We start from the raw sequence: 16092 nt of genomic DNA, 5'->3' as shown, positions 1-16092 counted from the left end.
CCTCTTCGTTAACTTAAAAGGAGAAGATGACAAAGTTCACGTGAGATATAGGAAAAAGGCAAGAAACCCACATACCTGCCACGTAGTGCTTAGTGTCTCTCCAACCATCTGGCAGAGAGCCACGCGGAAGGGGTCAGCACATATAGACCTACAATGCGTAGGAGTGGAGGACCAATCCCCGCTGGTGCAGTGCTCGCGCTGCCTGACTTTCGGGCACAGCAAGCGCTACTGCACAGAGCCGGCGGACCTCTGCAGCCACTGCGGAGGGCCACACCTGAAATCAGAGTGCGCAGATTGGAAAACATCCATACCGCCGAAATGCAGAAACTGCGAAAGAGCTGGATTCAAGGATGGAGAGCACAATGCCTTCGACAGGAATTGCCATGTAATGAAGAGGTGGGACGCCATAGCCAGGTCGACTGTGGCCTACTGCTAAGGGCGGCCAGGAGAGGAAACTTCCCTACAGGTTTGCGCAAGCGAACCTGCAGAGGAAAAGATTGGCGACAGACGAGCTTCGAATCGAGGCAAACAGGCGGAAATTAGCGGTGGCGCTTGTCCAGGAGCCCTATGTGGGCAGGGAAAATTGTATGAAGAGTCATAGCGGGATGCGAGTCTTCCAGGCGGACGCTGAAGAAAACAGGACTGTCAAGGCAGCAGTAGCGGTCTTTGACGCCAGTATGACCGTGGTTCAATACCCACCCCTAACCACGTGTAACGTGGCAGTGGTGGAGATACAGACCGAAGCCTGGAAGATCGCACTTGTCTCTATATACATTGAACCGGACAAGCCCACCGAGCCACACCTGGAGCATCTGAAAAAGATAATCGAGGTGTTGAAGCCAAAGCTCGTTATAGTGGGGGGCGACTTCAATGCGAAGAGCACATGGTGGGGAAGCCAGGAAGTGGACCACAGAGGTGAAGAGGTGGCCAGCGCGCTCCATGAGATGGGCCTTCATATACTCAACAATGGTGATGTGCCAACTTTCGACACCATCAGGGGTGGCACAAGACTCAGGAGTTTCGTCGACATTACGGCTTGCTCGACCGGAGTGCTGGGTTTGACCGAGGACTGGAGAGTGGCTGAGGACCTGGTTAGCTCGGACCACAACGGCATTATCTTCGAAGTAAATTTGAAAAAATCCAGAGGTGTAATCATCAAACGAACCACGCGAAAGTATAACACAAGAAAGGCTGACTGGAATAAATTTACCGATGGAATAAGGATGTTAAAACAAGAAAACAATTTAACCAAAGAGGAAATAACAAAAATAAAAAACATAGAAGAAATTGAAATAGTAATAGATAAAATAAATAATATTATAACAGAAGCATGCGACCAGTCCATCCCGAAGAAAAAGAAAAACGAAAAACTTACCGTACCGTGGTGGACTAAGGAACTCGCTGAGAGGAAGACCGTTGTGGCAAGGCTAAGACGCCGAATCCGAAACGCGGCACCAGTCCGGAGAGCGGCCGTGGTTGACGAGTACCTGAAAGAGAAAGAAAGATATGAGAGTGAGGTTGTGAAGGCCCAGACTGAAAGCTGGAGGGGTTTCTGCAGCAGACAGGAGAGGGAGAGTGTCTGGGATGGGATCTATAGGGTTATGAGAAGGACTTCCAAAAGGGAGGAGGACAGTCCGCTGGAGAAGGAAGGGAATCCTCTAAACATGGACGAATCAGCAAAATACCTTGCTGAGACGTTTTACCCCGAGGATAATGAGGACAGCGACAGCCAGTACCACAGAGAAACGAGGGAAAAAGCGGAAAAGCTGAATGATGGTGAACACATTACCAAATGCGACCCACCGTTCACGCATGCTGAGCTAGAGGCTGCTGCTGGCTCATTCAACCCAAAGAAGGCTCCGGGAGAGGACGGTTTTACGGCGGACATCTGTATCAGATTCGTCCGGGAGGATCCAGACTTATACCTGGAACTGATGAACAGATGTCTAGCCCTGAAATGCTTCCCAAAGCAATGGAAGAAAGCCACAGTAATTGTCCTGAAAAAACCGGGCAAGGACAACTATAAAACACCAAAGTCCTTTAGACCAATTGGACTTCTTCCCATTCTCGGCAAAATATACGAGAAAATGCTGGTAGCACGGCTGAAGCACTGCCTCCTACCAAGGATGAGTCCCAACCAGTATGGCTTTATGCCCCAACGAAGTACCGAGGACTCCCTCTATGCCCTTATGCAACACATCAAAAGGAAGATATACCAAAAGAAGATAGTGACTATGGTTTCATTGGACATAGAGGGAGCCTTCGACAATGCCTGGTGGCCGGCCATAAAACTCAGATTGGCGGAGGAGGGGTGCCCAGGTAATATAAGAGGAGTGATGGATCACTACCTTCACCACAGGAGGGTCAGCATAAAATATGGTGGTGCAGAGAGCGAAACAAGAACAACTAAGGGCTGCGTGCAGGGATCCATTGCTGGTCCGATCCTATGAAATTTACTCTTGGACCTGCTGCTAAAAACCCTGTCTGACATGAGAGTCCACTGTCAGGCGTTTGCCGATGACGTGGTGCTAGTATTCGATGGAGCCACAGCCCTAGAAATTGAAATGGAGGCAAACGGTATACTCGACTATGTTGAGGCGTGGGGCGCCCGTAACAAGCTCAAATTCGCCGCACACAAAACCAACGCCATGGTAATTACGCGCAAGCTTAAATACGACGCGCCGCGCCTCAGCATGGGCGGGGCTGCTGTTCAGCCAGTAAGCCAGATAAAACTGCTGGGGGTTACCATCGACTCCAAATTAACTTTCAATGCGCACGTGGCAAGCGCCTGCAAAAAAGCCACAGACATATATAAGAAATTGGCCAAGGCGGCAAAAATAAATTGGGGTCTTAACCCAGAGATTGTGCGGGTGATCTACAACGCCGCCGTGGAACCGGTCGTATTGTACGCCGCGAGCGTGTGGGGTGCCGCAGCGGAGAAGATCGGTGTCCGCAAACAGCTGGACGTGGTGCAGCGCGGCTTCGCTCAAAAGATATGCAGAGCCTATCGCACGGTCTCTCTAAACTCAGCACTAGTATTGGCCGGTCTGCTCCCCCTCGATCTCCGTATACGCGAAGCTGCTTCGTTGTACGAGATCAAGAGGGGTGCGCGGCTGCCGGAGTTGGGGGACTGGGAGATCGAGCGAACGGCATCTGCCCTTGACGCTCCTCATCCGGCCGAGCGTATCGACTTGGGTTTTACCGGCCTGGCAGACCGACAACAGGTGGAGGCTAACATCAATTTTGATGTTAGAATCTACACGGACGGCAGCAAGATTGACGGGGGGGTCGGCGCAGCGATCTCCATATGGAGAGGCGAGGCGGAGTCCAGGTCCGTCAAGTTTTGTCTGTCGTCTTGCTGCACGGTCTATCAGGCCGAGCTCTTGGCGATATGTGAGGCCACGAGGAGAGCCATAAAGTACAATGCAAGTACTTTTGGAATCTACAGCGACTCCATGGCAGCGTTACAAACGGTAACAAGCCCCGTTTCCCTTCATCCTTTAGCAGTAAAAACAAGGGAGAACCTGAAAACAATCACCCGCCAGAATAAGTCGATAAAGCTTTTCTGGATAAAGGCACACGCGGGGCTGGAGGGAAACGAGAGGGCCGATCAGCTGGCCAAGGAAGCCGCTGTAAACACTAAAAGGAAAGCGGATTACGACCTCTGTCCCGTCTCATATGTCAAGGGAATACTCCGTAAGAGGTCCCTTGGGGTATGGGACGACAGATACAGGTTGGGCGAGACCGCCGGTACCACAAAGATCTTCTTCCCTATGGCATCTGACGCTTACAGGGTGGTGCGTCAGATAACCTTAAGCGGCCCGATAACTCAAATACTGACCGGTCATGGCGGCTTTGCGGATTACCTGTGCAAATTTAAATGCCGAAATAGTTCAGAATGCGAGTGTGACCCGGGAGTCAACGAAACGGTCCCCCACCTACTCACGGATTGCCCGATCTTCGGTCGGCAAAGAATAGATCTAGAACATAAAATAGGCTGCAAAATAAAACTAGAAAACTTAGCAGAAATCATTAGAAGTAAAAATAGGGAAAATTTTATGAAATTTAGTGAATATATTGTAAGAGTAGTAAACAAGAAGAATGGTAGCAATAAAACTGTGGTGTCCACTATATAAAATAGTATTGTAGTATTATAATATGGGAGTATACGGTGGAACACCATAGGCATACAAGAATAAGCATGTGTTAAAGATAGAAAATAAAAATGTTAGCATATAGAAAAATAGTAGTATAAGAAATGTAATTTTAAGAAATGTTATTCAATAAACAAAGAAAATGTTCAATTATTTCCCACTAGCAAAAAGAGAGAGACAAAAAATAAAGTATATATATATAAGTATTAGCTAAATTATAGACGGGCGTCCCACCCGTATACAGAGTAAAAGAAGAAGTGTGCAAGGAAATGGGATGAGTATGAAAGTACGAGAGGTATAAATGATAGAACTGGAATGAAAAAGGCTCAAGGTAGATATAGGCCTTGAAGAATTGTTTCAAGGGTGATAGTATTAAAAAAAAAAAAAAAAAAAAAAAAAACCTAACCATGATGCCCTCTGGCTCCTCGGTGCGGCTTTACCGAGGATCTTGCTTTATTTGGCGACTAGTAAGTTGCTAGTCGCCCATTCTTTCCAGGACTAGGCGTCCTATTGGGGGAGTTCTACCACCCCGTCCACGTCTATGTGAGGGCGCGTTTGGGTCTTCCTCCCGCGCCCTCTCAGCAGCCTCCTTCTGCGAGATGACGGTCTCACAGAAGGAAGCAACCGCCACCCAGTTCCTCTCGCTGCATAACATCCTGTCAACGACGTTATGCAGCGAGAGGTCGCCATCCCCCAAAATTTCCGCCAGCTCTTGCCGCTGCGCCACCTTGAGCAGTCTGCCAGAGTGTGTTGGGCCGTGTCGTCCGGCTCTCCACACTCATGGCAGACCTCGCTGCCCTCTTTCCCAATACGGTACAGGTAATGACCGAAGCAGCCATGCCCGGTCATTACCTGTGCCAACCTGTATGACACCTGGCCGTGGCGTCGATCCAGCCATTTGTCCAGCGATGGAAGGAGTGCCCCGATGGTGCGAACTCCGAATTCGGAGTTTTCGAGGTCACTCCTCCATCGCTCCCGTAATCTAGCCACGACCAGGTCCCGCGTCTCCCTACCTCTGCCGTCCGCTTCTCTCGCGGCGGCAGGCAAAGCTCGCCACCTTGCCCTCTCCTTATAGGCCTCCATTTGGGCCAGCGCGTCCAGTTCCCACGGTGGGGTGCCAGCCAAGGCGCAGGCTGCCGCCCACGCCACCGTTATGTAGGCCCTGCATATTCGGATGGCTACCACTCTTTGTGGCCGCCGAAGCAGGGCCTTGTTGGCAGCGGAGAGCCTGTCCGCCCATATCGGTGCCCCGTACAGTGCCATGCTGCGAGTGACATTCGCATACAGGCGACGGCACGGGGCACCGGGCCCTCCTACGTTGGGCAGCAGTCGGCTGAGTGCTGACGCTGCACCAACTATTCGGGGAGCCATTCGTCTAAAGTGCTCCCCGAAGTCCCACCGTGAGTCCAGTATGATGCCGAGATATTTGATATTCGGCATCATCCGGACTCTTTCTCCATTCACCAATAAGGACGCGCCAGCCGGAGGCCTCCAGCCTCTTCCGCCGAAGGCAATGGCCTCAGTTTTGTTGAGGGCCACCCTCAGTCCCAGCAGCCTGATGCGGTAAACCATCAGGTCTGCCGCGACCGCCGCTCTGCGTAGGGTCCCCTCCAATTCTTCGCCCCAGACAGCGACCAACGTGTCATCCGCGTAGCAGATGACCGCCATCCGGGGCAAAAGGACCCCGCGGATGGCCCAGTCATAGCCGATGTTCCACAGCAGGGGTCCAAGCACCGACCCCTGGGGAACACCGCAGACCATTGCCCTCGACGTTATCCTGCCATCTTTATTCTCGTAGAGCACTACCCTCGCCGTAAGGTAGTGCTCCACGATCCTCCGTAGATAAAGGGGCACCCCGTGGAACCGAAGTGCCTCCTTTATCACCTCAAAGGGGATGGAGCCGAAGGCGTTGGCGATGTCAAGGGACACAGCCACGGCCCCACCCCCCCTCTCAGTTGCCCTCTCCGAGAAATCCCTCAATGCCCCGATCGCGTCGATGGTAGACCGCCCAGTCCGAAACCCGAACTGGCGGTCCGAGATGTCCGGCCCCCTGTTTTCAAGATGCCGGATGATCCGGGACGCTATTACTCGTTCGAGCATCTTTCCGGATTCATCCAGCATTACAAGGGGCCTCCATCCGCTGGGGGAGTCCTCTGGCCGACCCTCTTTCCTCAGAAGGCAGAGCCGGCCTTCCTTCCATACCCCTGGGAACCGCCCTGTTTGGAGGCAATCTTCAAATAAGTCCCTCAGGCGATCCCCAAGGTGTATAAGCGCCACCGGTATGACTCGGCCCGGGACCCCATCAGGACCCGGCGCCTTTTTGCTTCGATGGAGTCGGTCTATGACCCGCTCCATCTCAGCGTCAGTGACCGGCGGCACTTCCGTCATATCGGAGGACTCCCGCTCCGGGGCAGCCATTCTCGGAGGGGCAAACTCTGGGACCTCGGGGAAGAGTCCCTCCACCACGTTTCGGAGGAGCTCCGGTTCGAGAGAGGCCATCGGGGCGGCACACTGCATCTTGTTCCGTACAAGTTTATACGGCCGCCCCCAAGGGTCCCGGTCCAAGGCGGCCAAGAACTCTTTGTAGGATTCGTCCTTGGCCTTGGCAATCGCCTTGGACAGGGCCTCCTTAGCCTCTCTGAGTGCCGTGCGCAGGAGCTCCTCCTCACCCTCCACGGTCGTCCGTCGCCGCCTACACCGGGTGTATGCCCGGCGGGCACTATTGCTGGTGCGTCGGAGTACGGCGATCTCCTCCGACCACCAGTGTGCCCGTTTTTTGTTAGGCGGCGGGCCCGATCTCCTCATAGAGGCGTCGCAGACCGCGACAAGCGACGCCCGAAAGCGGCAGGCCCTCTCCTCCACGTCGAGGGACCGGTCTGGCGATGGTGTTCGCCAACGTTCTATCATGGCCGCCTCTTCAGCTGAGTCAGCGTCGAGGCTGGCCAGGCTCCACTTGCGGAACTGGTCCCTTGGGAGATTGCGACCTTGACTGGGCGGCCGCACCGAAGCCGGTCTGGAGACCGACATCCGAACATATAAATGGTCGGAGAGGGTCTCCACATCCCCCAGGACACGCCAACCTGTGACACGTGCAGCGGCGGAAGGGGTAGCGAACGAAACGTCCACTATAGAGCCCCCATTCCACCGTACACAAGTGTCAGCAGTGCCCTGGTTTAGGACGCACAGCCCCGATGCCACCACCCAGTCAGAGAGGATCCTGCCGCGCAGGTCAGTGACGGGGGAACCCCATACCGGAGACTTGGCATTAAAGTCCCCCGCCACCACCACAGGCGTGGGCGCCGCTCCCGCAACGATCCGCCCCACCTCTAAAAGGAGACGCTCGAATTCCCGTCGCGGTCTGGATGGGGCGAAGTACACGGCGACAAGAATCATGTCACCCCATCTAGCCGCGACGTAGCCCCGGCCTGCGCTCTGTTTTACCAGAGGAGGCCGGTCTCCCATCCGGGGGATGGTCATACCGACCTCTCCCTCCGTGTCCCCCACCCATGTAGGGAGAGGGGGAACAAAATACGGCTCACTCACAATGGCAGCACTAATGCCCCACTCCGCCAGATGTTGCAGCAAGAGATCTTGCGCGCGGGCGTCTGTGGCTGTCGCCAGTTTTATCGTGGTGACCCTTCCCATCACAGTTTTGTAGTCGACTGTGGCGCCCGACTTGAGAGTCACCACCACAGCCGTCGATTTGGGAAGGGCATACTGCCGCTTGACCGGTGCGGGGGCCGTGGGGCGAGGAGCCGCACTTTCCACCTCAGGAGGGGAGGATTTTTTCCCCTTCCCCTTATTTTTCCCCTTTTTAACCACCTCCGTCCAAGAGAAGGAGGGGGTGGGTTCCTCCTGGGGTGGGGCGCCAGAAGCATCCTGTGAGGGAGCTTGTTGGGCCTTTGCCGCTGTGGCTTTGGGCGCTTTTGGCGCCGGGCCAGGTCTTGCCGGGGGCATCAGGGTGGAACCTGCAATTGCCCCCACTTTTTCAGTTGGTTTAGGGGCCTCAGCTTTTTCGGCACTCTTGGCCTTTTCAGCCTCCTTGTTGCGGCGGTCAGCCGCAAGCGGTGGGCGCAGCACCTCCTGTGGGGCAACAATGGCCCTCTTTTCGAGCTCCTTTATGCGGTCGTTCATCATTCCTCCCAGAGAGAGGAATAGGTCCCTAGTGAGGGACTCTCCGAACGACCGCATGGAGCGGTCAACCTGGGCCATAATGTCAGCCGTCGAGGCCAAGGGTTCCGTATTGGGGGCCTTCCTCTCAGAGAATGCGGTTCTGAGGGCTTTGGTCTCTTGCCTTAGCAGAGCTAGCTCCTCCCGCATTCTTTTGTTGTCCGCCGCCATTTTGCGGATGACCTCGGACTCCTCGCCTCGGTCCGCGATTTTGTCCGCCGCTTCGAGGATCTCGGCGCAGGCGGACTTCATTTTGGCCCAGGTCGTCCCCTTTAGGTTACCGGACTTCTTGGCCTCCTCAAGTACGGTCCGAGCCGCCTTGCGCACCACCTCCAGCTGACCGTCCACTATTGAGGCCTCTCCGATGTTAACTTGGGGAGTATCCCTCAAGTAACCCGCCGCTTTGTCAGCCTCATCCTCGAAGTCGGCAAATTCCGACGCCATCAGTGAAAGTTTAGCCTTTGCCTGGCTCAGTCCCGCACTGGTCGCCTTTGCAGGCGCACGCCCTCTTTTTGACATGCAAGTTTTAGCACCCTTTTCGGGGAGCATGTCCACTTCAGCATTTTCGGCCCTTCTCTTCAGAGAAGTAGGGCCCGCCACCATCGTTACCTCAGGAAGTAGTTCCCCCTCCGAGTCGGAGCAGTCCGTGGCATACAGTGACCCTCCCAGGCTGCTGTACGCCGACTTAGAGCCCTCCTTGGCGCCTCGGGGGGTTACCGACCGCCCTCGGCTGCATCTGGCCGAATTTCGGCCCGACATGTTGGGATTTTAGACCCAATAACTTGGGAACTGTTGTTCCCACAACCACACGAAATAATGCAAAGGGGGGCGAAACTCACCCCCTTTCACCCTCAAGCACAAAAACTCACCCAACCCAAGGGGTTGGGGAGTAATGACAAAAGGAACACCTGCAAAACTTATTTGGCGCAAGCGTCTCCTGTGAGAAAAATAATAGCAATCCTGTTTTTGCACTGTAACTTTGGAACCAACGGTCCAATGGTTACAGTGCAAAGGAAAGCTATATAGTGCTCACGAAGACCCAAACGACACGCAAGATTGCAGATGAGAAAGAAGGAAAAGAAAAAAGATATGAATTTTACAAATTAAATTAAAAACACAGATACGCAAAATAAATTTAAAAGTGAAGAGCACGTTTAGCCCCGTAACTTTTGAACGGAGAGTCCAAAAATTACGCGGTAAACGGCAGTCCCTGAGGACAAGCGAAGCCCTTCACAAGAAAAAGGAAAAACAAAAGAAAAGAAAAGAAAAGAAAAGATATAAACGAAAAAATAAATACACTGTCAGAAATAAATAGCAAACAAAAACTAAAAAACGTCAAAATCCAATCCAAAAAGCGAAAATCAATAACCATATGTATGCCAAAAATTGTGTGAGAATTTATTTTATCCGAATTGCAAATTATCGCACAAGTCCGACCAAAGATAAACCTCAACCTAACCTAACCTAACCTAACCTAACCTTTTTTTTTTTTTTTTTTTTTTTTTTTTAACGTGTGGAAAGACCTTCGTCTACCCGGCCGGCTACGGGAAGTCGGACGGGTTATGTGGGGCTTGAACCCACTAAAACCACACGGTGGAGCACGCCTTGCTCCCCACGCGATGCCCCGTCGGCTTGCCTGCCCCCGCGCACAAGATGCACTTGGGGGCGGCGTTGCACGCCGCGGCCTTGTGACCCGGCTCGCCACACCTGTAGCACAGCAGGCTCCTGTCGGACTCGGCAGTGCACCGCTGCGAGACATGACCCGTCTCTAGGCAGCGGAAGCACTGCATGGGCCTAGCCGGCAGCAGTTTTACCTGCGCCGAAACCCATCCGACTAGGAGTCTGGTGCCGTTGGCGGTCAGCCGTTTGGCCGCCGCGATGGGACACCTTACCCAGGCCGTGCGGACGCCCGCGCGGTCCTCTCGAATGTCCCCGACTCGGATTTCCGATTCGGGGCATTGACCCGCACGAGCGATTGCACTACACACCAAGGCTGGAGTAGCGGAGTCGCACAGCTCCAGCACGCGCACATCCACACATTTTAGAGGCCTGGATACCTCTGCTACCTGAGGATCCAGGACCTCCTTCAATTTGGACGCCAGGAGGTTGGCCTTGTCGTCCTTTTCAGTGCCCGCTATCTCTAAGATGCGGGCACCTGTTGCCGCCTTTTTGAATTTAACCCCGGGTATACCCAGGGCGCCGAGGTCCACTTTATCCATGGCCACGCTTTTCCGCGTCCGGCCGCAGCCTGATCACAACCGCAGCCGACCGCGGTGGGCGGAGTTTGAGCGGTTGTGGACCCTTCTCTTTTTTGGCCGCAGCCTGGTTACCCCGGGGTGGGGCAGCGGCAGCGGCAGCCTTCCTCCTGGAGCCCTTCTCCGGCACCTTCTTCCAGGGCATATCTGATGGCCCATGAGCCGGTGGCGGAGCGGGTGGCCGTGACGCCGGCGCAGCCGTTACGGCTGCGTAGGATGGCGAGTTGGCCGACCTCGGTGATGACAGCAGTGGAGGCGCCACCGATGCCAACGGTACCGGCTCAGGTTCAGGCGCCGTAGGGGCAGGGTTCCCTTTTTTGCCCTTTCCCTTCCTACCCCGTTTGCCTTTGCCCTTTTGGGGCTTGGGTTCAGGGGTCGGCTGGGGGGGCGCCTTCCGCCACACGGCCGTACGGCTTGCCGGAGCCGGCACCGGCACCTCCTCCACATCGGTGTCTGGCTCTGAGAGCATGTCGGCCACCGAGGCAGCCAACCTCTCATCCGACGTCTGGTTTGCCGGCGTACGGCGTTTATCGGCCGCCAGTGCGGGCCGTATGCGTTTCTCCGGCAGGAGACGGTCCTGGAGGCCCTCGAAACGGGCGTCTAGCACAGGACCCATTGTGGTGAGAATGAGGCGCTGCAGCACCTCAGTCTCCTCCTGCCGGAATTCCGTCGACGAAGTTGACCCTAAGGCCACTCGTTCAGGACGTTCCCTTGCTACAGCGGCCCTGAGCTCCGCCATTTCCCTCTCAAGGGAGGAGATCTTGCTTTCCATGCGCTCGCAAATTTTGCGCAGGCGTTCAGTCTCCTCACCTGTCGACCCGGAGCTCAGAGCCGACATTACTTTCTCCAGGGACGCTGCAGCGTCCTTAAGGCCCTTCTGAAAGGTACCCTTGAGGTTGCCTGAATGGGCCGCAATTTCACGGATTATTTTAATGCTCGTTGCGGCCTGGTCCTCAAGGGCACCCTTGTCTGCGGGCGATGTCGCCTGCAGCGTCTCCGCCTTTTTCGCCATCTCGGCCACCGACTTTTCGGCCTCGTCGCGCTTTGCCGCCACTAACTCCCGACGAGCGTCAGCGGACAAAGTCGACTTCGGCCGACCACCTTTTTTGGCCGCTTTCACGGCCTTCATAGTTGGCGCCTTGGGCGCCTTCGGTGCCGGTACCTCAGTACTGGCACAATCCTCCCCCTCACGGCCCCTTTTTGGAGCCCGCTGCCGGGGTTGCTCCTCCAACAAACTCTCTACGCTCACCCATTCCGCCTCGGAAAGTGAGCCAGCCTCTGGCTGCGACGTCAGAATTGAGGGACTTACGTCCCTATGTCGGTTCTTGCCCCCCCCAGATACGGTGGGGCAGCCCGCGCCCGAGGACGCGGGGAGGGATTCTCCGACCGCGGTGCGGCCGGTACCCTCCTGGGGTAATGTAGTCTTGAGAAGCGACATTTTCATTTTTGTCCTTTTTTACTAGGGTTTGGTCCCTGAAAGTGATGTTGGGCGCTCGAGACGGGGTTCCCCCCCCGCCATTCATCCCCTAGGCACGCCCGACCGTGGGATTGGGGTTATTTTTTATTGAGGTTTTCTTCCGCGGCGCTGGCCATGACAGCACAGCACCCTCGGCCCCATCAGTTGGGGTAACGAGTTGCCCGACGCCGGCCGAAACCGGAACGCCGCGCGAAGAGTTGCGCCACATCCACTCTCGTCTGAAAGCAGACAAGAGGGAGCGGCGCCCGACACGCGAGGGTCTAAAAAATAGACCTCGCCCACCAAAACACACGCGAAGGCCCCACAGGGACCCCGCTTTTGCGGGACATTGGCCAACAACAAACAAGACCCCGTCAATCGGGGAGTTATTTGCTGTCACCCGGGGTGCACCGTCCCGTGTCCCTCGTCAGCCCACCGCTGTCACCGGATTCATTGGAATCAAGCAACAGAAGCAAGACCTTCAAGAGACAGGGCACTCGAGGAGGTTTCCCGCACTTAGCACCCCAACCTAACCTAACCTTTTTTTTTTTTTTTTTTTTTTTTTTTTTTTTTTTTTTTTTTTTTTAACGTGTGGAAAGACCTTCGTCTACCCGGCCGGCTACGGGAAGTCGGACGGGTTATGTGGGGCTTGAACCCACTAAAACCACACGGTGCCATCGCCTACCGCTTGTTGCCAGGAGTGTGAGCTGCCCTCGCTCATATTCCTGACGCGGCGGCCGCTTCCACGGCGGCCTCGGCTCGGCCGCTCTCCACGGAGCGGCCAGCGGGGTGACCCATCGGCCTTCAATTCTACCCGCTAGGGGAGGGCGCGCCTGGCACAAGCGCGCCTTCGACCCAGGGCCGTTTCGCCAGGCAGCGGAATCCCGTTTCCGCCGCCCGACCGGCCCTTATTGTGGGGGCAGCAGGTGCAGGGCGTATGCCCGCCTCCTGCGCCCAGTGCGCCGGCGGCGTATGGGGAGGTCGGACGTGTCCTCTCTCACCCTTTCCGCCGCCTCTTTGCGGAGCATGACGCTCTCCGCAAAGGTCTGCACTGCTGTCCACGACCTCTCGCTGTCGACCATCTGTCTCACGACAGCCGGCAGGGAAAGGTCGTCCCCCACGACCGCGCGAAGCTCCGCGCGGTCTTGGTCCCAGGCTGGGCAAACCTCCAAGGTGTGCTGGGCGTCCTCGTCAGCACATCCGTCACAGTGGTGGCAGATAGCAGACGGCTCCCGACCGATCAGACACAGATACCCTCCGAAACAACCATGTCCGGAGAGCATCTGGGTCAGACGGTAAGTCAGGCTACCGTGCTGCCTCGCCAACCACTGTCCCAACACCGGACGGACCGCCTCGACGGTTCTACGCCCAGCAGTCGGCTGCTCCAGCCTTTGGGACCACTCTTCAATGGAGCGCTGACACAGCTCATTGCGGCGTCCTGCGATCTCCCTCGGTGCCAACCGGTGACCCTGGGCCACGGCCTCCTCGCGCCAGAAGAACAGCGACGCGAGGGTTTTCGCCTCTAGGTCCCAGGGAATGGAACCGGCCAGCACAGACGCTGCCTCAAAGGAGATCGTGCGATATCCCCTTGCGGCTCTCGTCGCCATCAGCCTCTGTGGCCTCCGCAGGGAGGCGAGGTTTTGGCGAGAGAGCGCATCCGCCCATACGGGGGCCCCGTAAAGGGCTATTGATCGCACGACCCCCATGTACAAGCGCCTGCAGGACGCTTCTGGACCTCCCAGATTCGGCATGAGCCGAGTCAGCGCTCCGGCCGCCGTCGTCACGCGCGGCGCTAATTCCGCGAAGTGGGCGCCGAAGTTCCATCTGCCATCAAGAACGATGCCCAGGTAGCGCATCGATTGCTTGATGGCAATTGAAACACCTCCAACCGTCAGACTGGCGTCTGCAGGCGGCTTCCTCCGAGGGCCATGGAAGCACAGCGCCTCGGATTTGTGGAGAGCCACCTCCAGACCCAGTCGACGGATCCGGCGCACCACTTCAGCGACTCCCGCAGTGGCGAGCAATGACGCCTCCCTATATGTGGCGCCGCGGGCGGTCACGAGTGTGTCGTCCGCGTAGCAGACGACCTCCACCCAGGGCAGAGTGACCGTCCGCAGCACCCAATCGTAACCGATGTTCCACAGGAGCGGTCCTAAGACAGAACCCTGTGGAACACCGCGCGTCATTGAACTCTTCGTCCAACCGTTTCGGTCAGGGAAGATTATCCATCTCTCTGAGAGGTAGTCCTGGATGACCCGACGCAGGTAGGTCGGCACCCCATGGTATCGGAGTGCCTCCACAATGCAAGACCAGGGGAGGGAGTTAAAGGCGGCGACCACCTCACCCTGGGCAACCGCATCCTGCGCCAAGGACTTCACCCTCAGCACGGCGTGAATCGTCGACCGCCTCCGGCGGAACCCGTATTGGCGATCCGCCAGGTCCGGCCCGACTCTCTCCAGGTGCTCGACGAGGCGGTCAGCAACGACCCTTTCCAGCAATTTGCCGGCCTCATCGAGCACGACGAGGGGACGGAACCCGGTCGGAGAATCCGCCGGACGTCCCTCCTTCTGCAGTAGGACTAGTCGGCCCACTTTCCACGCCGCGGGAAACCTTCCCTGCTCGAAACAGGCTGTGAACAGCCCCCTCAGCCGTTCCCCCAGAACGTCCAGAGCGAGGACGAGGGCACGACCCGGAACTCCATCAGGACCCGGGGCGACGTTCTTCGCACGCAGCCGTGTAACGGCTGCAGCAAACTCATCCCGGGTCACCTCCGGGATCGCCTCCACGCCCTCGCTTCTTTCCGCCAGTGGCGGTGCCATACTGGGGGGCTGAAAGGCCGCTCCCTGCGGGAACAGAGCGGCCACCACCTCACCGAGGAACTGCGGATCCAAGGTCCGCGTCAGGGGGGCACCCCAACCTAACCTAACCTAACCTAACCTAACCTTTTTTTTTTTTTTTTTTTTTTTTTTTTTTTTTTTTTTTTTTTTTTTTTTTTTTTTGTTACGAAGGGGAAATCCATTTACGGACGACCCCCCGGGTCTTCACCCGGGAGAGTGTGGGACTCCTGGCACCGAGTGTGCCAGACTACCGCACTAAAACCCCTCCGGCGCTTCCTTCCTGCCATTTCGAAGGCTTCATGGGATCGGCTATGCATTCTACCATGATGCCCTCTGGCTCCTCGGTGCGGCTTTACCGAGGATCTTGCTTTATTGGGCGACTAGTAAGTTGCTAGTCGCCCATACTGCCCAGGATTAGTGGTCCTGTTGGGGGAGTAGGTGAGCACGGTAACGTGCTCGCCTTCTGCCACCCCGTCCACGTCTATGTGAGGGCGCGTTTGGATCTTCCTCCCGCGCCCTCTCAGCAGCCTCCTTCTGCGAGATGACGGTCTCACAGAAGGAAGCAACCGCCACCCAGTTCCTCTCGCTGCATAACATCCTGTCAACGACGTTATGCAGCGAGAGGTCGCCATCCCCCAAAATTTCCGCCAGCTCTTGCCGCTGCGCCGACCACCTTGAGCAGTCTGCCAGAGTGTGTTGGGCCGTGTCGTCCGGCTCTCCACACTCATGGCAGACCTCGCTGCCCTCTTTCCCAATACGGTACAGGTAATGACCGAAGCAGCCATGCCCGGTCATTACCTGTGCCAACCTGTATGACACCTGGCCGTGGCGTCGATCCAGCCATTTGTCCAGCGATGGAAGGAGTGCCCCGATGGTGCGAACTCCGAATTCGGAGTTTTCGAGGTCACTCCTCCATCGCTCCCGTAACCTAGCCACGACCAGGTCCCACGTCTCCCTGCCTCTGCCGTCCATTTCTCTTTCGGCGGCAGGCAGAGCCCGCCACCTTGCCCTCTCCTTGTAGGCCTCCATATGGGCCAGCGCGTCCAGTTCCCACGGTGGGGTGCCAGCTAAGGCGCAGGCTGCCGCCCACGCCACCGTTATGTAGGCCCTGCATATTCGGATGGCTACCACTCTTTGTGGCCGCCGAAGCAGGGCCTTGTTGGCAGCGGAGAGCCTGTCCGCCCATATCGGTGCCCCGTACAGTGCCATGCTGCGAGTGA

The 16092-nt window shown here is 56.4% G+C and overlaps 2 protein-coding genes across 2 annotated transcripts; one reads left to right on the top strand and one right to left on the bottom strand.

The window, feature by feature from the left end:
- Positions 1 to 2489: 2489 nt before the first annotated feature.
- On the top strand, positions 2490 to 4136 carry LOC132904231 (uncharacterized). The gene has a single exon (XM_060954151.1). It carries the CDS (start codon positions 2490 to 2492, stop codon positions 4134 to 4136), a length of 1647 nt encoding a protein of 548 aa, XP_060810134.1.
- Positions 4137 to 9904: 5768 nt separating this feature from the next.
- On the bottom strand, positions 9905 to 12017 carry LOC132904230 (uncharacterized). Its single transcript, XM_060954149.1, has 2 exons — positions 10655 to 12017; positions 9905 to 10572 (listed from the first exon to the last, which is right to left on the bottom strand). Exons 1-2 carry the CDS (start codon positions 12015 to 12017, stop codon positions 9905 to 9907), a joined length of 2031 nt encoding a protein of 676 aa, XP_060810132.1.
- Between the last annotated feature and the right edge of the window lie 4075 nt (positions 12018 to 16092).

Source organism: Amyelois transitella, chromosome W (assembly GCF_032362555.1).
Source record: "Amyelois transitella isolate CPQ chromosome W, ilAmyTran1.1, whole genome shotgun sequence".
NCBI classification, from domain to species: Eukaryota; Metazoa; Arthropoda; class Insecta; order Lepidoptera; family Pyralidae; genus Amyelois; species Amyelois transitella.
The sequence above is the reverse complement of the archived record's forward strand: the minus strand, read 5'-3'. Positions and strand labels throughout refer to the sequence as shown.